Raw genomic sequence first — 25,773 nt, 5'->3', positions numbered from 1 at the left:
AATGCATTTAAAAAATATAAAGCAAAAGGTATCATTCCTACTATTCCGTATTCAAGAATGTAATGTGTTGATCTGTATAAGGGGAACTATTCTAAAAAGGTAATTTATTGCTTGTTTCTCCAAAAGAAACTGTCTTATTTGTCATAACTTGATGCTGGGCTACCAGAAACCAGGAAAGAATGAAAGAAAACTACTAGAATGTTAAGAGGAGCACTGATACCTTTGTTTAGGAGTTGATCTTGTAATCAAAGAACAACCTCCAGCCAAATCTTCAAAACAATAACCCTCAGATAAGACTGAGATTAGGGTGACAAATCCTCAGCAGGGGAAGTCCAGTGATCTGCCACAAAGAATCAGCCACACCCCAATTTCCAAGAAGTTGCATCACATATACAAAAATTCACCTTACTAAAAAAGCAAGAAGGTAAAGGACATACGTACAAGAATAACCGAAAGTAATTCTGAAGTCCCTTAAGACTTAGTGCTAGAGGAGTTTATTTTAATTCTAAGAAAAGAATTACTCACTAACAAAATCTTGGAGAAATAGCAACACCAGGGCTTCCTTTCCACCAGAAGTGACAGATCCAGAAAAGGTGGATTTGGGTGGCCCCAGTGGGTCAGGAAATGGGATGTTGTCACACCAGAACCACAGAGGGCACCAGGTCTCAGGGCAGCTCCATCCTCAACCAGCACATAAGGAGCAGCTTTCCTTTGATGCTACTACTCCTGAGGACACTGGCTCAGTTGAATGGAGGGAAATTTATTTTATTTTCTGAGTGCAGCATGTTTTATTAAAGAAAAAAGCAGTTTACAAAAATAAATGAAAGACTTTGCTCAAATCAGAGAGAAAGGGAGATGTATACCAACATCTCCATTTCTTCCACTCTTCCAATCTTATGCCAGTGTCTGAGCATGGCTCAACCATGCTAGATCACAGTTGGCAAAGGAGATTGCAAAAAGTAGTTTACAGGGATTCCTGTATATTGAACAGAGAAGAAGAGGAACACTGAATGGACCTGAGAGCAAACAGGAGTTCAAGGCACAGCTGTTGACAGTGGATGATGAGGGGTTTTGTTGGTCTACTTATCAGTGAACAAAAAGACTGGGATACTTCTTTAATCAAAATCATTGCTCATTGCCGCCCCCAGTAAGACAACAGAGTAAGATGCTTCAGGGCTCCGGCCTCCTGCAGAAGCTTTGAACAAACAGCAAGAATTGGCAGAAACATCTTTTTCAAAGCTCCAGGAAATAAAGGATGGCAATTGTCAGAGCCAGCATTAAATCAAGAAAAAGGCAACATAAAGCAGTAGGATCTCCTGGCACCCTGGCAGGCTCTTCCCCTACCCCTCTGCAGTTGGCGCAGAGCTAATGATGGGGCTCCCAGTGTAGGTCCCCAAGTCCTGGTTCCAGAGAGAGCAGTGTAACCCTCATGTAGATACTGGGGACCCATAGATATGGCCCACTCTGGATGGTGGTGGTCAAGGGACTCGCTGTCACAGAATCTGCCCTGTGTGGGGAATGGGGCTCACAGGGCTCTCCTACAGAATGCTGTGGGAAAAGAATCAAGTGGATGCCTGAGGAGGGACTGTTGGCTATAGGACATATATTGTAGTGCCCTGGACTATGAAGAAACTGCTTCCTAGAGAAGAGGGGGCATTTGGAACCCTGTAAATGGGGAAATCCTGAAAGCCACACACATATGCCCAAGGCAAGAGGCATGAGCAGAAAGGATCAGGGAGGCCCCTATGCTTTGGCCTGGAATTAGATGCTAAACTTATTGCATAGATAATTTCAGAAAGGGAACCCTTCACAGGTCAGTCTGCAAATACTGGAAAAGGTGTTTTCTTTTTTCCCCCTTCTTTTCTTTCTTCATTTACTGTTAGTTTCTGGAATTGAAGGAAATAACTGTTTGTAACACTGGCCAGATACAGCCTTAAGGAAAATATGGCTTAGAGTTTAATTTCTAGTAATAACACATTAAAATCTCAAAATATCCAGGTTCCAATAAAAGATTACAAAACATACGAAGAAATAGAAGGAATGGCCCAGGGAAAGGAGAATTAAAAACCATCAATGAAGAGATCAGGCCTAGGATAAAATGGTCCTAAATATGCTCAAGGAGCTAAAGGAAATCAGGAAAATGATAGATGAACACAAAGAGAATATTAATACAGAGATGGAAATTATGAAAAGGAACAAAAGAGCTGAAATCCACAGTAACAGAAATAAAAAATTCCCTAGAGGTGTTCAACAACAGATTAGAGCTGGAAGAAGAAAGAATCAGTGAATTTGAAGATAAGACAACTGAGATCATCCACTTTAAGGAGCACAAAGAGGTAAGAATGAAGAAAAGTGAAAAGAACCTGAGGAACCTGTGGGACATCATCAACTGTACCAAATACACATTTAGGAGTCCCAGAAGGAGAAGAAAGAGAAAAAGGGACAGAGAGAATATTCAAAAAAATAATGGCTGAAAACTTCCCAAATTTAATGAAAGACATGAACATACACACCCAAGATGTTCAATGAACTCCAAACAGGATAAACCCAAATAGGTCAATACTGCATGTGGTGGCTTGAAGCTCTTTATAGCCCAGAAAAACATTTTCTTAAATCCAATCCATTCCTGTGGGTGCAAACCCATTGTAAATAGATTCTTTTGATGAGGCTACTTCAGTTAAGGTGTGACCCACCTCATTCAAGATGGATCCTAATCCTATTATTGGAGTCCTTTAAAAGCAGAAAACAAAACAAAAAAGACAAAGAGAGAAAGCCACAGGAGCAAGAAGATGAAAGCAACAAAACCCAGAAAAGAAGAGAGGGACAAGAAGATGCTGCCATGTGCCTTGCCATGGTGGCAGAGGAGCCAAGGATCCCTGGGGAAGAAAGCACTGCCCTGATGATGCATTGCTTTGGACATTTTCTTGGCCTCAAAACTGTAAGCTAATAAATTCCCATTGTTCAATACAAACCATTTCATGTCATTTGCTTTAAGTAGCCCAGGAAACTAAACACTACAGCATGCTACAAACAAACTGTACAGTGCCAAAGATAAAGAAAGAAGTCTGAGAGCCACAAGAGAGAAGCAATATGTCATATACAAGGGAGACTCAATAGTATTAAGTCCTGATTTCTCAGCTAAAACCAGGGAAGCAAGAAAGCAGTGGAAAGACATACTTAAAATGCTGAAAGCAAAAAAACTGCCAACCAATAATTCTATATTGGTAAAACTGTCTTTCAAAATGAGGGAGAGAGTGATGTTGTTAACATGGTGATGTAAACAGCTACTGAAAACTTCTCTCCAGAGATACGATGAAAAAAAGGACAATTCTGAATTCTTTGAAACACTGGAGGAAGAAATAGACTGGAGAAGGATCCTACAAACACCGAAGTGAAGAAAGAGAAGAAATATCAGATAAGCATCTTCCATCCTGGACCAACCAGTCCCCTCCCCCCCCATGTGGTCTCATCATGGGAAAGGCATTCTACCAGGGACACAGAATATAAAATCTCTCACAGCAGTGAGACACACACCTACCATTTGAAGACCCAGGATACAGGGGAGGACATTTCAAAGCCCAGGTCAGTGAGGGACAACGAGACTGAGAAAACATGGACAGAGACCGTTTCCAATCCTGGTACTGAAAGCCCTTCCCCCACCATTGAGGAAAGCAGCAGGTGCTGGCTGTTTCCTTGCCTTGGGGATGGCTGGAGTACTGGGTTAGCTGAGGGAGTACTCTGCCACAGATGGAGCCCCACATCAAGCCAAATTTTGGCCAGCAAAGTGAGGGCATAGGAATCCCGCAGTTTCAGCTCACCTGTATAGACTCAGCCTGTGCTCAGAGGCAAAGCAGCTTCTGAGGACAATTAAGCTACTAAACAGTACCATCTGATGGACAGTCCAGAAAGTGCAAGGAATTGAAACACTTAAAAAGATGCACCAGACTCTTTCTTAGGAAAACAGGAGCTGGTCTACATGCCCCATACAGAAACACAGCTTTGTTTTGGCCGAGACACACTGAAGACTCAACTGTTAAAGCAGGGCTCTAAAACAAACCCAGGTATTGCTGGCCAGTGAAAAACAGAGCACTAGTGGAAGCCAGAAGATTCATAATACCACACACAGTGAACTTGCGGGGGTTCCCAGTGCCTATCTCCCAGCCCTGTGGCAGGCCACTGTGGGCACTGACTTGGGGGAAAACCAGGGAACAGCACCAGTCTGACAACTGGCCAGCAAGAGAAACAAAGAACAGATAGAGATCAAAGACAACAAAAAAAAGAAAACCCTAGGCAAAAAAGAGAAAATGACCTCCAGAATAAACTAATCAAGAAAATCAGATGCCTAGACAGCTGAAAATCATAAGCCAAACCAGGAAACACAAATATATGGCCCACTCAAAGGAATAAACTAATCCCTTAACTGAGATTCAGGAGTTGAAACAACTAATTAAAATGTCCAAACAAATCTTCTAAATCAAATCAATGAGTTGAAAGAAAATGTGACAACAGAGATTCAGGATATAAAAAAGACACTGGGAGAGCATACAGAAGAACTTGAAAGCTTGAAAAAACGAGTGACAAAACTTATGGCAATGAAAGACATAATAGAAGAGATAAAAAAGAAAATGGAGACATACAATAGCAGACTTGGAGAGGCAGAAGAAAGGATCAGTGAACTAGAGGACAGGACATCTGAAATCCTACACACAAAAGAACAGATAGGGAAAAGAATGGAAGAATACTATCAGGGTCTCAGGGAACTGAATGACAACATGAAGCTCATGAATACACATGTTATAGGTAACCCAGAAGGAGAAGAGAAGGGAAAAGTGGCAGAAAGAATAATAAAGGAAATAATCAACTAAAATTTCCCAACTCTTATGGAAGACATAAAATTACAGGTCCAAGAAGTGCTGTGTACCCTAAACAGAATTGATCCAAACAGACCTACTCCAAGACACTTAGTAATCAGATTGTCAAATGGCTAAGACAAAGAGAGAATTCTGAAAGCAGAAAGAGAAAAGCAATCCATCACATACAAGGGAAGCTCGATAAGCCTACAGGGAGTGTTACAGACAGATAGGAAAAGACAGGAGAGAGACGCTTGGAGAAGAGTGTAGAAATGAAGATATCAGGAGATAGAAAGAGGGTAGAGATCAGGAATTGATGCTGAAGGAGTATAGAATGTTCAACAGGATTGATTGTACAGATCCAGAAATGAATAGCACAATACTGTGTGACATAGAACAATATTGTAATACAGTGAACAAAGATGACTGTGAGTATGGTTGAAAGAGGAAGATTAGGGACATTTATGACACTGGAAGGAAAGACAGAAGATAAAGACTGGCACAGTATAAATTAGTGAAACCTAGAGTGAGCAATGATTGTGATTAAATGTACAAATATAAGAATGTTTTTACATGAGGGAGAACAAATAAATGTTAACTTTGGAAGGGGTTGAAAACGGGATGGTAGTAGGGAAAAAATACAACCAATGCAAACTAGAGTCAGTAGTTAACAGTAAAAATTGTAATATGCTTCCATTAATTGTAACAAAGGTAATATAACAAAGCTAAATGTCTATAAGAGGGGGATATAAGGGAGGGGTATGGGATTCTTGGCATTGGTGGTGTTGTCTGGCCATTTTAGTGTATTTTATTTTATTTTTTTATTCACCATTTTTTTTTCTCTTTTTTTCTTTCTTTATTTTTTTGTTTGTTTTTTTTTTTTTTTTTTTTTTTTTTTTTTTTTCTTTTTTCTCCTCTTCCTCTTTCTTTGCAGAAAAAATGAAAATGTCCTCATATAGATTGTGGTGGTGAATGCATAACCATGTGATTATACCAGGAACCACTGATTCTTTACTTAGGAGAGAATGTATGGTGTGTGAATAAAACTATTTAAAAAATAAACAAGACACAAGTGCTGGAGAAATATGGAGAGAGGGATGTACCTAATCACGGTTGGTGGGGAAGTAGAATGGTGCAGCCCATCTAGAGGGCAGTACAGTGGTTCCACAGGAAGCTAAGTATGGGGTTGCCATATGGTCCTGCAACCCCGTTATTGAGTATATACTTGGAAGAACTGAGAACAAGGACACGAATAGGCATTTGCACGCTGGTGTTTATGGCAGCAGTAGTCACAATTCACAATGGATGGCGGATGCCTAAGGGAACATCTACTGATGAATGGAATGGCAAACTAGTACATATATAAAATAGAATATTGAGCAGCTACAAGAAGGAATGAAGTTGTGAGGTAAGCAATTAGGTGCATGGGCCTTGAGGATAGTATACTGAGTGAAAAAAAAACAGAAAATTAAAGACAGAAAAAAACAAATGAGGGATAAATTAAGACATTTCCAGATAAAGAAAAGCTAAGGGACTTCAACAAGTAGATCTCCTACATGAAATGCTAAGGAGAGTTGTGCAGGTTGAAAGGAAAGGACACTAGACAACTGACTGAAGCCACATGAAGAAATAAATATCTCCAGTAAAGATAATTACATGGGTAAATATAAATACCAGTATTATTGAGTTTTTGATTCATAACCCCAGTTTTTACTTCCAACAGGATCTAAAAGGCATATGCATAAATATAATGATAAATCAATGGTTCTGTACTCATAATGTATAAATACATAATTTCTAACAAGAACTACATAAAGATGGGTGGATGGAGGAGTACTGGAATGTGGATTATGCATGCCATTGAAGTCAACTTGGTATCAAAATAATGAGATTGTTATAGATTTAGGATGTTAAATTAAAGGGGTAACCACAAAGAAAATATCACAGAATATGCAAACTCATAGAAACAGGAAGTAGAGTACAGGTTGCCACATATGGTGGGGGGGGCAGGAACAATGGAGAGTTAATGCAAAATGAGTATAAAGTTTCTGTTTGGGGTGAAGTGAAATTTCTCATAATGGATGGTAGTGAGGGTCCTGCAACATTGTGAATATGATTAATCCCACTGAAAGGTACACTTGGGAGGGGCTGGGATGGGAAAATTCATGTTACGTATATGATTCCAGAATTAATTAAAAAAACAGAAGATGAAATAAAGAGACAATGACAATTACATGAAATACATGATACTACATAGGATCTAAGAACAGAGGAGAAAAGGCTCAGAAGGACATTATTGGAACATAAGGACTAACTGGACTATAGATAGAATATAAACTTTATATCAAAGTTAAATTTCTTAAACTTGATAACTGTACATAACTTGATTACATAAGTGAATATCCACATTCATAGGAAAAGTACATGGAAGTATTATGTGTTCAAAGATTATGATGTGTGCAAAATGCTCTCAAATGTTCAGAAAATAGGTATATAGATGGATGGATGGATAGACAAAATTACACGGCAAAGGTGGGAAAATGGTAAAACTGGTAGATCTGGCTGTATGTTTTCTATATGGGGTCTCATTATTTTTGCAACAGTTGTGTAAATTTGAAATTTTTTAAAAAGTAAAAGTTAAAAAAAATGAAAGAGTGCATAGGGTCTAATTAAGTATGCATGTGAAGATAATTTATTCTAGAATAACGTCTTTATTTTTCTGATTCTATAATGCAGATCACACCAGAGTAGAATCACTAGGGTATATATGTCCTACATCACAAATATACTAGTTCAGTTAAATTTACAAAATAGAATTAAGTTTAAAAAATACTAAAATTCTTGCCCATTCATCAAGTGTAACTGTTGTGTGCTTTTCTGAATTAGTGATATTGTTACATCAAAAGTCTTTAAAAAAAAAAAAAAACTATAGTAATTTTTCCAGAGGCAAATAAAATACATACTACAACTTCTTCCCAACCACAAAGAAACAACACAGATGATGAGAGAGGGGGTTACCCATTGTTTTGCAAATGTATTGCTAGGAAAGTGAACTTTGCCTAGTTTGAAGGTGAACTATATAGTTGGATATTTTAGCTCAGCATTAAAAGTTTCATTGAAAATACATATTCCTTACATGGGATATTCTTATACATGGAATATAAAGTAACTGGAAAATAAACCCTAGGAGTCAAAAGTTAAAATGGTACGCTGAAAATTCATAGAGACAGAAAGTAGATTATGGGTTGGGGGGTCAGGGGGAGATGAGGCAGAATGGGAAGTTAATGCTTAGTGGGTACAGAGTTTCGGTTTGGGGTGATGAAAATGTTTTGGGAATGGATGGTGGTGATGGTAGCACCACAATATGAATAGTAATTAATGCCAGTGAATTGTATGCTTGAAAATGGTTAAAATGGGAAATGTTATGATGTATTTATGTTACCACAATTTTTTTTAAAAAAGATATGCTGATCTTAAATAACTTTCACAAAATACTATGGGTTTAACAAATATGTAAATACCACCAGAAATTCTTGTGTCTGCAAATTGAAGTCTTTGTCATCTGAAGGACAAAAATTCAGTGAGGATCATTAAATTTTCATTTCTTTTCTTTTCTTTCTTCAAAGATAAACCATGCAATTTAATATCCAAAAATAAACACTCCGATTTTGTACAACCTGAAGATTCAACTTTTTATCAGCCACTCTAAATGTTACTTTATCTTCCCTTGCCTGATTCTATTTCTAAGTTAGCTGGGTAAAATACATGCATGTCTATGTGTGTATATGTATGTACGTAAATATGTCATAGTTCTCAACGACAGGCTTAAAGTAGGCAAACAGCCTAAGAAACTAGAAATTTCTGTCCCTGAAAAAGTAAAAATATTCTGAAATAGAGATAATAGATTGAAACATTCATCGTGAGGGGGAACTTGGTTTCAGTTTAAACAAATAAAATATATGCACAGCCAACTAGAAAGCCCCAGGAGTAAACATCTTGGTAATCAATGTTGCCTACAAGGAAGATAATGAAATTGTGTTTTACTCTAGCAGTTGCCAAAACTATGGCTAATAGGTCAAACTCAGCCCTGGGCTTGTTTTTACATAGTCCAAGCTCAAAATGATTCTTAGATTTTTAAGCAGTTTAAAATATAAAACAAAACAAAGACCAATATTACAGAGACTGTACGTAGCCCACAGAACCTAAGATATTTTACTAACTGGTTTACTATCTGGCCCTTTACAGAAAATTTTTGCTGACCACTAGCTCTTCAACAACCTCAGAAATGATGAGAATTTAGGTTAATTCCTAAAAGTCAGATTAAATGATGGGGAATGATTTACTCATTTATCCTAAGAAGTGGTTCCCGCAAGTCAAAACTGAGCAAAATGAAATAGTAAATTATGTGTTTTAGGGCATCCATTTACACAATACATCTTCACCAACACAGAAAGTCTGCAACACTAAATTTTATTATAAAAATAAACATTGAACCTACCAATTAAAATAGCAGGGGTAGAGTTATATTTGTCATGTATAATTTGGTGAGATTAATGCATTTTTAAAAAATAGACAAAATTTTCCTCAATTGTAAAAAAAGGTAGAAAAATCAAATACATATAACAAAAGCAAGTTCTAAGTTAAAGCAAATGAATTACACACAATATTTCCTTTGAAAATATTATCTCAGGGTTTTACTGCATCCAAACTGACAATCATTGAGATTCTGTAGACATTTCAGTATTATTCTGGATTTTAATCTTAAAACATATTGGAGCTGTAAAGCTGCTACAAATAAGCTGGGGTTTTTCCCTATCCACTATTTGAGTTAAATAGAATTTATTTTATTATTTTCTATTGGAAGGTACATATGATATTCAGGCACCCAGTATTTCCTCCAGTGCTGCAATTATTCTATTGTAAGACTGAAATAGCATATGAAAGCAAAGAAAACGAGACATCTAGGAAAAATCTTCTAGGACTATACCACATGCTTCAGGAAGGAGTCGGTAATCCGGTGGGAAAGCAGTTGGCAGCATCAGATCCAGGGGCCATACCCACATGCTTTTAGCACCTGCCTTGTAGGTAATGCCTAATCTTCAATGCCCCATGTTTAGGGTGAGATTTAGGCTCTTATTGGTGCCACCTTTAGACCCAGACAAGAAGTGCCCTACCCGAAGGCCCTGTGCTTTAGAGGGCATCCACAGGGGAAGGAGTCCATTCAAGGAGACTGGAAGATCAGCCTAGCCAGAGCTCTCCCCGTTAAACCCCATGATCCCAAGAACCTGGGCCCCTCAAATTCCCAGGCTAAATGATTCCATGTCCTGGTTCCACGGCCAGCAAGGGCCTCTCCCCTGGGTCCATCTTCTGGAGGGTAGACTGGTCTACATGCACTCCTGGATGCATATTTTGAGGCCTGTGGTATAACCAAGAGGCAGCTGTGTGGAAGGGGAGGATGGGGCTTAGACATGCATGTGCAAGACATGCTGCAGAGGTAGAGGGGCAGGAAAAGAAAGGAGCAGGCTGCAGGATAAGGATTGGTTCTCCTTGTGCCACCTCTTTCTATGCAAACCTCTTAGGAGTCTAAGAATTAAAAAAATGCAATTAAGAGAACAGAACATGTCTTAATTAACAGTTTATCCTGATTTATAACTTTAAAATATTTGCATATATGGTATGTGGAAGTCTAACTTGTACTCACGCCCCAGGCCCCACAAATGTTTGTTGTGGGCTTAGTTCTCATGATGGTGACTCCTGCTCCTCATGCTGTAAAGACATTCTAATTTAATTCCTCAATTCCTATAACTCACATATGAGGCTTAACTGGGAATCTCATGTTTTGTGCAAGTTGCAAGATTCATACTCCCTTTCTGATTCACCCAATTTTTCCATCCATATTCACAGGAAAAAAAAAAGTTAATGGATCACCATAAAATTAAATAAAACCAATCTATTTTCAATTAGTCCACCTAAGTGCCCTCTAATATAAAAGGGTAGCAGTTGGTGAGGAATGGCTACACAGAGAGGGTTTATAATCATAGCAAAAGGGTGGATAGATGTGATCTGAGGAAGGTTACATGTCCTTCTCCTCTAGCATCAAGGACAACTCTTCGTGCTAGAATATTTGAACCATCCAGTGCTTAAATATGCCAGTCATATTGCCAATATCAACCAGAGTTAATAATTTATCGGACACTTACTATGGGCCAGGCACTCACATTTAACCCTCACCAACTGGGAAAGAGGCTCAGAGAGGTTAAGTTCTCAAAGCTGGTAAGTAGCCAAGACTTAGACCTGGTTTTATATGAATCCAAGATCCATGCTATAACTGATATGGTAAAAAAAAATCCACATATTTTAAATTTATAAATTCCTCTTTTCAAGTGTGGGGAGAAAGAACGCCTTATCCTTTGCAGTAGAATGAGAGTTGAAATGGCTACGTTATTTTCACAATGAAAAAAACACATAAAATTATTTTTCCATATTCTTATACAGAAATAAAAACTAAAGGAGTCTAGTGCTTTGTGCATTAAATGGTCAAATATGTACTGACTTTCTATTTTTATTATAAAAATCTTTTCTTTCTCACATCTTCTTAACCAGAATCCAGTGAAAATGCTTAACGAAAGGTCCAAAACAAACAAAACCAAAACCCCACTCATTTACGCACTTAAACCAAAAATTGGAAAAAAAAATCATAATAATGATATCACAAAAAAAATTAATAAGCCTAGAAAATGACAACGAAATCATTACTATCTTTGTCATTCCCTATCAGATGATAAGGTACAACTGTCAAAGTCCTCTAAAAAGTTTTTTGGTCAGCAAAAACAAACAAAACAAAACAAAAATCCTTGACTTTTACCTAAGTGCTGATCTAATTCAATAGTTTTTCGATGATAACTTGGAAACACTCAATAAATTAAGCATGCCTTTCTGGATGACTTTCACTGAAATCTATGATTAATTGCCTTTCATAACTGAAATACCACATTCAGCTTTGAAAAGAACAATTCTCATTACTTTTCCAAGATGTGCTCTGGATATATGTTCTTTTGGCTCCAAGTTTAAGAAGTATTTTGCCCGACATTTAAACTTATATGTAACAAACATTTAAAAACCTATGCTAAATATATATTATTTTAACAAGAAATAAAGAGTCTCAAGGGATAACATTCTCCATTAACATGCCTTTGGGTGCTTGTGTCCCTTCCTGGGAGAGAAGAACTAGGCAGAGCCACTAATACAACATCCTGGCCCTCAGGGTTGTGAGATAGGGGAAAGGCTTGTTTTTAAGGGGGTTGCATAATCCCCTTCTCCTTCCCTGGAGAGCTTTTGGTGGGGAGGGGGAAAGCAACTATCTGTCAAGGACAGTTTCGCTGCAATGCTCCCCAAAGGCATGAGAATGGATTCTATGGCCCCTTCAGGATCCAAATAAGAGCCTGTGAGGATACAATGTGTTTAGGCCACTTTCAACATCTTTGGAGTTCAATGGCTGTCACTATTTGGCCTCAGAAAGAAGGGGCTGTTCCAATCTTCCTTATAATTGCCACTCTAATTATTACATTATACTTTCACAATTTAATCCCTTTATTTGCCTCACTGCCTTTTTGGGGCTAAGCAAGCGCCACAGTGTGACGCCTGACGACGCGGCTAGCAGGGTAGCCTTACTGAGTGCCGCCCAGCTGCCAGCTTCAAGCACAGCCAGGTGGGCGAGTCCAGAGTGCTAATCTGGACAGTGACATCTCTCTCTCCTGCTCAAAATCCCTGAAACTTGCTCTCTCCAATATGGAGTAAAACGGAGCACTATACATCAATGCCAAGAATCCACCCTGTGCTTTGCTCCGTTAAGATTTTAGTAGCATTTCAGCATCCTGAAGAAGAATCATGCACACAGTTCCAATTGTTCTATTCCAGCTATTGCTCAGTAAATAACTATTGCATAGTGATTCACATCTAAATCACATGATTTAAAAAAAAAAAAAAAACTACAAGGAACTTTTCCACACAGTTGTTGTATCTTTACAAAATTTACTGATAATCAAACAATTTTATCACTCCTCTCCCACCATAAATAACTGGTCTTTCCCTCAAGGCAGGAGACATTTGTATGCAGAATTCAACTTAATCCACAAACCTTTGGAAACAAACCTTTACTAAAACGGTGATGATTGGAAATTCCAACCAGCATGCTGTCTGGTTCACAGTAGGTTCTCAGTAAATATTTAAGTAAAAGGGAGTGGTTTCCATATTGAGAACTCCTTGCTTATGTCAGCGTATGCAGTACTTATTAATTTATTCTTAAATATTTTATTGTCTTTGTGTACTTAGAGCCAGATCTATATAAACTGGGTTAACAAAATCAAATTACTAACAGTTAAATTTTAGATACTTGGTAATCACAAGCATTCTAACACTGTTGGACAAAGGCTGGTAACCACACAAAGAATTGAGTTGTGTCTTTCATTTCTCAGTGTTAGTAAACAGGCTGTGGAGATTTTTGAAATGCCCAAAAGTAAACAAAAAAGCTTTATATTTTGCATATAGGCCACCACTCTTTTAGCTTCCACATTTTACATTTCATTTAATCCTTAAGCATTCCATGAGGTAGGTATTAATTTTATAGATGAGAATAATCTATAGAAAATAAATATCCAGGGAACTAAGAATTTCTTAAGAAAATACTAATCAAACATGGCAATGATGGGCCAGTAAAAATGAAGATATAGCAATTAAAATATTTAGGGAATTAGTATGGACTCTACACCAACTTGGCTTTGTGCTCTTCAGTTAAAACTATCAAAGACTATCGAAAGGTTAAGCGTGAATATCCGCTCAATCATGTGAGTCATGGTGTCTGGAAAAACTGCATTTTAAGTAAACTCTTTAACTGTGTACTCATCAGTCACAAATCGATAAAGCTATGTAATATACAACACAAAAGCAAGTGAGAGATGGCATCATCTATTCCACTAAGGATAGTCACTAAAATCTTCAGTGTAATTAAGTGTTGCTTTGCCAGATGCTTTCAAAAGGAAAAGGTGGGAGACTTATGCACATATAAAGGGTGTCAAAATCACCTTTGGTTAAAATATTTAAAAGGATCAGAGTTTAACAAACATGATATCTTTGCACTTCAAAAGCCAGTATATCAAGAAGTAATTAGGAGTCCAAATAAACTGTTTTCCGTTATGTCCAACAAGGGTCCATTAGATGACAATTCAGTTGTCAGTGGTAAATCAGCAGCAGCAAGGTATGGAGTAGTGGTTCTCAAACTGGAGTGGGAATGAGAATGAGAATGGAAGGCTTGGTAAAACACAAATGGCTGGGCCTTACCCCCCGAGATTCTGATTCGTGTGACCCGAAGAGGCCGAGGTAATGCTGGCACTGTTGGTCCAGGGACCACACTTTAAGAACCACTGGTACAGACTATAGCATAGCAGAGTGCAGTGGTTTAAGCACCACCTGTGTTTTTTTGTTTGGTTGGTTTTTGTTTCTTTTTATTAATTTTTAACTTTATCAAAAAATTAAAACAAACAAAAGAAAAAACCACATTTCAAACAAAACAAAGGATTAAGAAAAACAAATAACCTAAAATAACTATTTGCTTCCAACATGTTCATACCATGCCCCAAGAAAATTAACAAACCATAATCAAACAAAGGCATAAGAAAAACCAAATAACCTAAAATAACTACAATGAAGCTAACTTTTTTTTAAAGCAATAACTTTTTTTTTTTTTTTTTTTAACTTTATCATTACATTAGCATCACTTAGGCAGCTTTCAAAAACACCCCCTTGTCCTGGCTACACCCAAGATCAATTCATTTGGAATTCCAGAGCAAGAGCCAAGGAATCTATATTCTTAAAACCTCTCTCAGTAACTCCGATGAGCTACTGTCAAGTTTGAGAAGCACGGATATTCCAAAACACAGACTTGTGTCCATAATTTGTTGTTAAGAAGATATATTTTGTGAACTACTGAGCAGAATCGCAGGGCTGTAGGTTCTCAATAAATGATTACTCTTCCCTTTTCCCTATTCTTGTCAACAATATATCAACAGGTATCTAAACAAGTGAAATATACTATACATATATATGTATTTTGTTAATGAATTGAGTCCTGTGTTTGAGGATTAATAGTTTAAAGAGGTACATACAAATTTAAGTCATATTTTTCTACATTTTATGTGCAAAATAAAATTATTTATACCTGGAGATCTACAAAGGTTTGGGGCTGTAGCTCTCAAATATGTTGGAGGTATATTTTATTATTAAATGTAATTTCATTGGTTTGATTTGGAAGGCTTAATATACCAATTCCTTCAAGGCAGGGGTGGGAGAGGAGGAAGTATATACAAACCTAGGGAAAGGTTAATGAAGGAAAGTGAGTAGATAATTAAATCTGTGCAGAGCAGTGCTTCTCAGTGTGGTCCTAGGACCAGCAACATAAGCATCACCTGGGGATTTGTTAGAAAATACAAATTTTCAGGCCTCACTCCAATTTTCTTGAATCTGACATTCTATGAGTGGGGCCCAACAACCTGTGTCTTAACAAGATCTCCAAGAGGTTCTGATGCATGCACAGGTTTGAGAATCACTGATCTAAAGCTTTCATTACTTCCATGCATCAGTAAAAAGAACCAAAGATGGGCAGGTGGGAGGTGGGGGGCACCATTAATTCAGTGTGCATTCATTCAGTTGCTATGCTGGCACACAGTGCTCTAACAGTAACTGTGCTCTTTAAAACTCTACCCAAAGGTTATTATTATTCCATCATTAGGGCTTTATAGTGAAAGTAGAATTAACTGATAAGGAGCATATTTGGGGGTGAGGTGGGGTTATTATATAAATTCTCCAGTATCAATTTTATTCTATTTCTATTTTATAGTCATGATGGAATTAAGACTGTGAAACTTGACTAACAAGGATAAGAACTAGGGGAAAAAATCTCATAAGGTTGGAAAGGGGTAGGGTATTCCCAGGTCCCAACACTAACCTTGTATTGTCCTCTTGAAGAATGCCTTGCAGGCTTCACACGATGCTACCCCATAGTGGTACCCAGAAGCAATGTCGCCACATACTAAACACAGTCTCTTGGGCATCGAGTTGAGCATGTATTCACACTTGGTCTGGGGGTCTTCGACGATGGTACTGGAGCAGTCATCATACAGTTTCCTGACGGGCCCACTACCTCCCAGGATAGGAGCAGAAGGATAAAGAGGTGGCGAGTCAAGTCCGTTCTGATGGCCATTCATGGTTGAACTGTAGCTCCCACTGGCGTCTGAAGAGCCACCAGGGCTGTGATGGTTGACACTGTCCGTCAGGGAGGCAGGGCTGGAGGGTTCCGTCTTGATGAAGGACGAACAGCTGGAATCAATGTGTCGATCTTTGTTTGACATTCTGCAGAGAAGCCTGAAATTTGGGGCAATACAAACACAGGAAGAAAGAGAAGGAGAGAGTGTCAAACACAAAGACCAAACGAGGTGGAAACAAGGAGCTGGTGAAAAAATAGAGAAAGTGAAAGTGAAGGATGAAAAGCAGCAGCAGAAGAGAAAAAGCAGTATTCATACGTTAAAGACAGGCTCTTTGAGAATGCTTCCTACAGGCTAGCGGCTGGCTAGCGGCTACACATCATTCATTCTCTAGTCAATATCTCTTGTTCTACATGAAGGTAATCAGCATAAGGGCACGACAGGTTACATCAAAGTGCCCACACAGGCCATAAACAAAAGCTCTAAAAGGTCCAATTCCTTTTATTTTACCTTTCTCTTAGGGAACCACTGTCAATATCTAAACTACTCCCTAGATTCTAAATTTATCAATGGAAGATGCATCAATTTGTAAGGTCTTTAACACTTCTGGAATTTTATTTGTCCTCAGTCTACTTTTCTTTCCACATTTTGAAGCTACAAATATTTTATTATGAGCAGAATCAAACTTTTAAAGACTGAACAGACATTTCTTCCATTCTGTAATTACTGTTTGTCGGCACGTTTCCATAAGCACAGCCATGTCTTCTATTGATCTAAGACACACAGGAAATATATCCTCCAATCGCTTTGTTTCTTTATTTAGATTGCTCTATTTCATAGCCATTTAGCAACATAGAAAGATATCAAGTATAAAAGTCTAGTCAATGCTTAAGGGTTATTTCCTAGAACCCACAAAATTTAGCAAAATGATCACTGGCATTGATTAATAATAAATACATATATGTGTTTGTGTTGCATGTGTGTGAGAGATTTGCCATTGCTCAAGAGATGAATCAGTAAAAGCCATTTCAGCCTTAATGTATCTGTGAATCCATAAATCTGATACTTTATATTTAGCAAAGTAAAAGTGCATCAAGTTTTGTATTGAAAAAAAATGAGATTTGTGAAGATCCCTTCCTCCCCACCCCTTCATTTTGCCTCTTAACATCATACATCCTAAAACGAAATATGGTGAAACATCTAATCTGACAAACTAGCACTCTTATCTAGAAACACATCACCTCTCTTTCTTTGTTGGACCCATAAGGGATTGAATTTCTGAAAAGGTAATTAGATGAAAAGATATAATTGGTCCTATTTTCTTTGCGTTTAGTCATAGTGCAAAACCCCTTTTAGCAAAGTCTCTAAGAACCTTCTGAGAGCCCTCTATAGAAAGAAGAGGTGACAGTTGAGAAGGGGACTTCGATAATTGCTTCCCAGTGGAAAGCTGATTTATGGGAATCCCACTGGGTAATGGTCATTCACTAGAATTTGGGGGAATAGTCGCCATATAACCAATGGGATGCAATTATCTTTTTCACTATAAATCTAATGATATTTTATCACTGTACAAATTTCACCCTTGCCTCTCTGTCCCCCTTTCCCCACTGTTCTGTGTTACTTTAAAATGAAGGAAAATATGGAATTTCCTGTTGGGAATATTCACCTAACTGTTCCAAGAAGGCAGGTTCAAGAGTAAAGCATAAGGAAAGCATTGCCTCTTAACAAATATATTTCACTTTAGAAATTGTGTTCTGCTTTCTAAGGTAAAGTGAAACCGAGATGTGAAGAAAACAAACAGGAAGGAGAAATCCACAAAAAGATCTTGCTTTCGACCACCCACTTGTATTGTCCTTTCCTCAAGAACTAGCAAAAGAAAAAATATTTCCCTCGCCAGCCTGAACTACGGCAAGCTCTCCCTACTGCATCTGCTGCCTTGTACCCGTCACTGTTAATGAGCGTTGTAATTAATAGATCGCTCTCCTTGTCTCCCTGCTTGCACTCTGGGCTAAGCGCTTTCCTCACGTCAACGTTTGAAAGAAAGCGGGTCGGCGCTGACTTACAGCAGCCCTGCGAATTCCTTTTAATTTAGAGCACTTACACCACCACTTCACTTATTACCTTATAATTACTGGACTGCTCGCACATACATTATGATCTTAGACTAAAGTAAGAAGTTATTAGGGTACTAAAACATGGTTGCTCTCCTCTCCTCTTTCTGGCACTGAATTTCTCACAGCTATGACAATTAACTCTTTCACCATCTGCCCACAGACACATTTTTATTTATTTATTTATTTTCCAGGAGTGTGCTGTGGGTTGCTTGATCACAAAACAATGTTTTCTCCAGGCCCTCTTTTCTCTCTCTCTTTTTCTATTTCTTCTTGGTCACTTTCATCCCAATGTTCTTTCCCTCAGACTTTTTCTCATGAATTTCTAAAATTTGCTGAACTCTTCATTAAGAAACAAGGCCAGAAATTACTTTCCCATTTGTGAAACAGTTATTTGTAAGGTACCAAATTTTACAGGTCAAATTAAATGTGTTGAAAAATGGGGATTCTCCCACTAGCTGTGTCATCCAAAATTTCAGCTGATAATTTTGCAATAACTTTGATGGAAGCGAGGAAATTCAGGACACGCAAGCGGCCAGGGAAATCCTTGGACAGCAGCAATAGCTTCTCCTAAGCAATGTCTGAACACTTTGGCCGTAAATGAGAGTAAACAAACTGCCTTGTGCTGTAGGTTAAAAATGTTTCTTTTCAGACATGAACTGCTTGCAAAATAACACCTTTTGCCCAGGGTAAACAATAATAGGGAGAATTGCCATTTATCATCTACTTACTATGTGCCAGGCACTGAGCTGAGCACTTTACAAATACCACCTCATTTAATCCCAAGACCACCTTGTGAGTGAGGTACTACACTTCAGGAAACCGAGCCTCATATATTATACAGTTGGCCGAAAGTCATAGCTAGAAGTGGTAGAAGGAGCGTTTGAACTCGTCTGACACCAAAGACCACAGTAGATATGTCACAAAGCCAACAGTTTTTAGCAGTGCTTGCTAATTTTGTTTGCTTGTGTGTTTTTAAGCCATGAAACGGGGGTAAAGGTAGTAGACACAGATTTATTGCTTTTATTTCACAGCACTTACATCCATACCTCACCCTTGAGTGAAAAGGAGCCAAAAGGGTCACCACACCAGCCATAGGTCGGTCTCTGGGAATTGCCCTCCCCTAGGGTTTGGAGGACGTCTAAAGAGAATCCCTGAAAGAACAGTTTTCTCCTAATTACTACTTAGCTCATTACACTGAATACTTCCTAGACACTGTTACATTATACCCTAAAACTACAGCAGGTCTTAATTCTCTCCCTCTCTGTCTCTGAAATTCTACAGCTCTATTATTCAAGCCTGAAATATTCACAACTATCTATAAATTCAATTGTCAGCTGGTGGATTTTATTCTAGACTTCACTTCAATCTAAAATTAGAGGCACTAAAATTCACATTAACTCTAAGAGGAATGTAGTGAATAAGACTTTATTTCAAAGAACACCTTTTTGTCAGAAAGAGCCATTTTCAAGATGATGGCTTTATCTGTAGCCAAACAGAATAAGCCCAATTCCACATTGTGCTGTTAATGCAGAAATTTTAGGTCACATTGGATTAATAAAAATCTAAATTTAGTTAAGAATTATGAATAGAAATAACGTGTCAGAAAATGTGGGAAATATTTATTTTAAAGCTTCACTACTATTTCATTATTTTAAGAGAAATGATGAGAAGCACAAAGGAGCAAGACACGCTACATTCCAAAAGCCTTCTCTGAATGAACAAATACCCTGAGAATAAACTGGAAGGGGAAATGGAAATAACTATGTCAAGAGTAACATTTAGTGTCTGTATAGGAAACTAAGTTTGAGGGATTTAACAGCCTTCCCGAGGCTTGAGAAATTTCGGTGCTTTCAAAAGCATTTTCAAATCAGTTTGAGATATAGTCAAAAATAATTCCAGTTATCATACTTCGACATAGGAACTTGTTTCTTAGGCTAGCCTAAAGGTCAAGAAGGGTAAAATTTACTTTTGGTGTTAGATACTAAAGATCAAATAAAACTTCTTAGCCCCTAGACTATTTAAAAATGTAAGTTTTGTAAGTAAATTAACTATGTTTATGTGTACATGTATATACAGAGAGAAAGTGAGCCAAGAGAAAGAAGAAATAAGAATCAAAGTTGGTCATATATGGGAAAATAAGAAAATGATTTGTAAGTTAATATTCAAATTATAATTACTAAGCTGAATTGTTTTTTAGGTATTCTACCTACATCCAGGTAAATGTGTGATCTTGAATGAATTGCCATGAATTTGAATTTCCACACGTGCATAGATGTCCAATGTGGTCTAGGTTTTGCAGAAGAGATATCAGCTTAGCCAATACTTTAATATGTTCAATGCTGGAATAGCAATAGTGTTCTATATGCTTATATTATTATTAATCTTTAATCCAAATATAAGTTCGTAACAGACAGCTTTATTTCATCATATGAATTTTATGCAGAAATTTAATTTATTTGCTACTTTATCTTCTCACCGATAAATGGTGCATAAAATTCTCATAAGGAGCATGTGCATGTACAAGTCTCCTAAGACCTTCCTGATTCTTATACTAAGATAAGGTCTTTTGAAACTTTTATTATAGCAGAGTGACAGACATCTTAATAGGTTAAATACATGTTAACTAAAGAAGTCACCATTTTATTTTCTTTGTCATCCTTAAGGGCCTTTTTAAAAAGGTAACTATCATCATTATAAATTCCAAACACTATACATTTATATCCAAAATTTTCTTGGAAGGACACTGAAGCCAGCAAACCTGCAAGTTTGCAAATACAGAGATAAGTCGACAGAGGCCCCAGCTCCTCTAACTGAACCAAAGAATCTGAGGACTGCAAAGGGAAGGTTATCAAGTCCTACCACCTAAAATCTACCTTTTCAAACAGCAATAAGTCAGTGTGGATTGGTTGGTTTTCTACTTTATGAAATTTCCAGATTAAATATTTAAGCATTTTTGTTCAAAAAACAAGAAGCCTTTATTAGCTTATAGTTTTAAAAAATGCTTTTAGAAGAAACTCTCCAAGACTGAAGCTGCACCTCTAGGAGGCACAGGTTTCAGAGCCTATGACCCCCACAGCTCCGGATGCAGCCTGAGTTACAACTTCAAGCGTGCTACTTTACTACAATGAGCCCCACCCCCACCCCCCGCTTCAACTAATTGCACTCTCATAAAGTGGCAAAATGTGAATCACTTAGTAACAAAATGGGCACCAGCTGCTATTGTCAGAGAATGGTGATGCTGAAGAAAGGGAAAGAAACAGAATGAAGTGTCATGTCAGAAATCAACTGTGCAACGTGTGATTTGAGAAAACATGACTACTTTACAGAGACAGGGTGTCATTATGGCATCACAGTAATACGATGCTTTGACAACTGCTGGGTCTAACATATCATCATTGCATTAAGGTACACTGGCTTAGTTGGGGAAGGAAGAGAAAGGACTTTTTCTTTTAATAAGAAATATCTTAAGGTCCGCCTGGTTAACCTAACTGAAAGAGATCATTAATTGTAAAGGAGGAGTTGTAAATCCTGACCCATGTGTTCAAAAAGATTAAAACACATGTGCACACACACTTAGGTATGATGTTAGGCCTTCTTTAATAAACAATGAGGCCAATCTAATGACAGCAGATTTCTGCATAACAGGATCAAAATGATTTGATAATACTGCTTCCAGATAACATGATAACAAATAACTTCGGTATTTACTCCCAAAGACTCCAACTTACTCCAAGAACAAGAGTAAGTAAACAGCTCCCCCCAAAGCCGATACCTGAGTTGCTGACAAGAGATGAAAGTAAGTAGCTGGGAGAAAAGGGGCTGACTCTCTCAAATATCAAATTACAGCCCCTATCCATGCTGAAAGCCCCACCCCCCAACTCTGTCAAATCTGTCCACCATCCCAAAACAGGAAATTTAAGGCCAGTAAATGATTTCTTGTCAGTCATTGTAAGGAAAGTGGCTCATGAATTCTAACTTCATATCTAACAACTACTCTATGACCAGGAAGGACCTTGTTGAACTCCTATCTGCTTTGGGGGCCCTCAAGTACAATGATTCTTTCATGATCAATTCTGCTCTCACATTATGGTGATCATCTCTTCTGGTTTGAGAATTGAAAGTCCCCTGTCTTGGGAACCCCTCAGTGCCAGGCCAACAAGGTTGGCTGGTCACCCAATCTGACATATAGAAAGACCCGTGGAAGCCTGTCTCTATTCTCCTGCAATTATAACTAAAACAAAGAAAGGGAAATGGAGAATAGAAGATGGCAAGAGAAATGCTCCAATAAGACTGTGCAGCCTAACCAGTGTGTATGCATATGTCAGAAAGTGCCCGGGAAATACAAGAGCATCCCACTTCACTACGCCACGTGAGCCGCAATCCTCTGTTGATCACCTTGTTAAGTTACCTGGACTGTTTTAGATGTTGGAAATTGCAGTTACTTCAATTTGCATTGCCAGGTGATTTCTTAATGCTTCCTGGTTGATAAACTTTATTAATGGGAAAGAAATGGTCCTGTGATATCACAACGTGTTGCACATTATGATTGTTGACAGTTTCTGTATTTAAGGATTCAATCTGATGCAGAGAAGCTTAGTAGTATAATTTATCCTTAGCTTGTTTTCTTGGACCTATTTCAATCTGGGGGTGAACATCCCTTGTTTATAGCTCTAAATACAGTAAGTGAGCTACTGGCAAATCAATAAAACTGTTAAATGCATAATAATGCAGGGTAATTGCATACATGATGTTTTGCATAATTAACTGTCTGTGTTTTTCTTTAATACAATGGGTACTCATGTTATATAGAGTAGCTATAAGTCTATAAAATATGCACAGTTTATAAGAACCATGATTCTGCTTAAAACTCTGGCTAATCATCTACTTTCGCTTTGAAGGGAGAGCTCTCCTCCACTGCCAAGTCCAAATCAATTCTTATGACATTACTTTATAACTAACATGATATTTAACTGATGATAGCTCTTAGCTATTATACAAATTGTGTTCAAGTGAAGTAACAGTAGGAAAAAAATGCCATTTAGTTTAAACAAACTTCTGCTACGTAATCAATATTATTGAGGCAAATTAAGTGTTTAACAAGTGTGTATATTTGCCCTAATGTGTCTAAATTAACTAAATTCTCAGAACCCCTTGGCTACATAATACCTATGGATCTTAAAAGCAAATCTCAAGAAATTCCCAGTCAGAAACTCAGATGCCCAATAGATGACAAAATGAACATTTATCTCTTATCCTCAGGAATATTTCTGACCTTACATATGTTACTCCTCTGGGAATCAAAAGACTTAAGAACAAGGTGGTTTTAGAGTACTGTAGCCCACAGTCAACCTACTGGGTAGGACATGCCCAAGTGTTGATCAGGACACTATCTCCAGGGTAGAGTAAAACAGACCTGCACTAGGATACAGGGGCCACTACTAGAAAGGGAGGTTAGCATGGGTTAAAAACACTACATTAGATAAATTACCAAAACAAAGCTTACTACTCTATATGCTGGATGTGACATTTACTCGCTTTCAGAGATTTACTACGCCATGAGCAGACCTTCTCTGCAGTAAGCATTCTTGAGGAAAAAATAGTCTACTTCTACAAATCTCTGGTCTTTCAAACAGAAATATGGATCAATAAAGTTTTCTTGTGTCCAGACACTTCTGTTTTCAAGTAGTCAAGGAGCATGCTGAAGAGAAGAAGCCAACACAACAGGAGGGGGGCAACAGCTAAATGAAGACCTTTTCACAGCATCTTGCAAGAGAAGAAATAAGCAAACATTGAACTCATAGAAAGTCTATGCACTGATCTTTACAAATTGCAATCGAATACAGTTGCTTTACACACATACCCCAGTGATGCAGTTCACAAATCAAATCCAAGTCAATGAATGCTCAGCCTGCCTGAATTTCCCTTTCTTATTCTTTTTTGCTACACTGAAACAGGAAATAAGAATGCTGTCAGGATTTGATGTTAGGATACTGAGATTGTAATACTGACGTCACCCTTTACTCATTAAGAAAATGTTTTATAAAGTAATTAAGATTAACAATAAACCAGCTGCATCCATAGAGAGACCAGTTCACTTGAAGAACTGCAAAACATACTGTGAAACTGGGTGAACTACAATGGTAAGAAAATCTAAATTCTGGGAAGGAATCATTGCTGAAGTAAAGGTTGCTTCAAGCACAAACGGAAAGTTCTACAGAGAAGGTTCACAGTAAAACCAGAGATAACAAGCCACAGCTTTCCCTGTTGGACAGCCATTAAACTATATTTATACTTTTTAATTTAATAGCTTAGTCTGCAGTAGTTAACATCTGGATGCACATACAGCTGGTCTTAGATGATCTATGATAGCAGAGGTTACAATCATATTCTGTTGGTATCAGGTGTTGTCCAGCTGAAGTAGGAGAGTGGGGGAAGTGTGGAGGAGGGGAAAACAGCTAATTATTAACCCTAAGAATTCTTCCTCTGTCCGCTTTTTAAAACATTTCAATGAGCTAACTGCTTGGAGAGAAGATGAAGCTAAAAACACAAGTCACTCTTTGTAGGAAAAGGAAACTAACATATATACACACCTATATTTAATTCAAGCCACAGAAATGATGGATTTGTTCTGCAGCATGATGGGTTTTGTAAAAAGGGATTATTCAGTAGTGATTCAGCTTCTAGTGAAGGCAATAGAAGCCATCAAAAAGCTGGAGTTTGTATCAGAACTTTGTTTTCTGACACATTCAAAGGTCCAAAAATAAACATGTAGAAAAAATTGTCTACACATTTTTTTTTGCCGTTCTGAACACTGATGAAATGCTACACCAGAACTCCCACAGCTTGCTTAAATGTCTTCTCTTCTCCCAGGAAACCTTGTCTATGGGTTCTAGCTCTCGATCTGGCACTGTAACCTGAGACAAGCTGTTGCACCACTCTGACCCTCAGTTTCCTCACTTGTAAAATGAGAGGATTGACCTGCATGCTTTCTAATTTAACTACTGCTAATTTTTTTTTTTTTTAATTCATTCAAATAAAATCCACACTGACCAGTGACTCAGGTTAGACCTTGAGAGCAAGGGCTATTGCACTGAAGTGCAGTCTCCAAACTTCCATTTCCTTGCCTGCTATTGAGTTCAGTCACTATTCAGGAACATGGTGGGGCGAGAGAGGGGATTTTGAAGGAGGAGTAATTACACAAATAACTTGCAACATAACAGTGTAACTGTAGCAACAACATTCAACTGAGGAGTCATTCCCAGTGGGTCACAGAAGGACAAATAGAGCAGTGATAATTTTGCGGGGAAGATGGGGAGCAGGACTCTTGGTTTTTCCTAGAAATGGTTCTCTTTTTGCTCATTACATTTTGGTGGGAGGCGTTGGTGGAAAGGGCAATTCCCTGCAATCAGTGTTTAAGTGAATGTTTGTCCCAGTGTGTGACACCACGCTGTCAGCAAGCAGCGGGGAGCCGTTGAGTTGTTACTACATTTGATTTGACTGCCAGTAGGAAGCTTCATTTCTACCAACTGTTAGTTGCTCGCTCAAAGAATCTTC

General features: G+C 37.9%; 1 protein-coding gene across 12 annotated transcripts in view; it reads right to left on the bottom strand.

Annotated features, from left to right (window-relative positions):
• The window catches only part of ESRRG (estrogen related receptor gamma), a 654,513-nt gene that overhangs the window by 194,068 nt on the left and 434,672 nt on the right, over positions 1-25,773 (bottom strand). For all 12 annotated transcript variants that reach the window (XM_037823731.1, XM_037823739.1, XM_037823738.1 and 9 more), the window contains one exon: positions 15,850-16,265. In XM_037823731.1, coding sequence (XP_037679659.1) covers positions 15,850-16,252 — 403 coding nt within the window. In that variant the 5' untranslated portion in view covers positions 16,253-16,265. The remainder of the gene's footprint in view (positions 1-15,849; positions 16,266-25,773) is intronic.

Source organism: Choloepus didactylus, chromosome 2 (genome assembly GCF_015220235.1).
Source record: "Choloepus didactylus isolate mChoDid1 chromosome 2, mChoDid1.pri, whole genome shotgun sequence".
NCBI lineage: Eukaryota > Metazoa > Chordata > Mammalia > Pilosa > Megalonychidae > Choloepus > Choloepus didactylus.
Note: the sequence above shows the minus strand (reverse complement) of the source record. Positions and strands in the feature narration are given on the sequence as shown.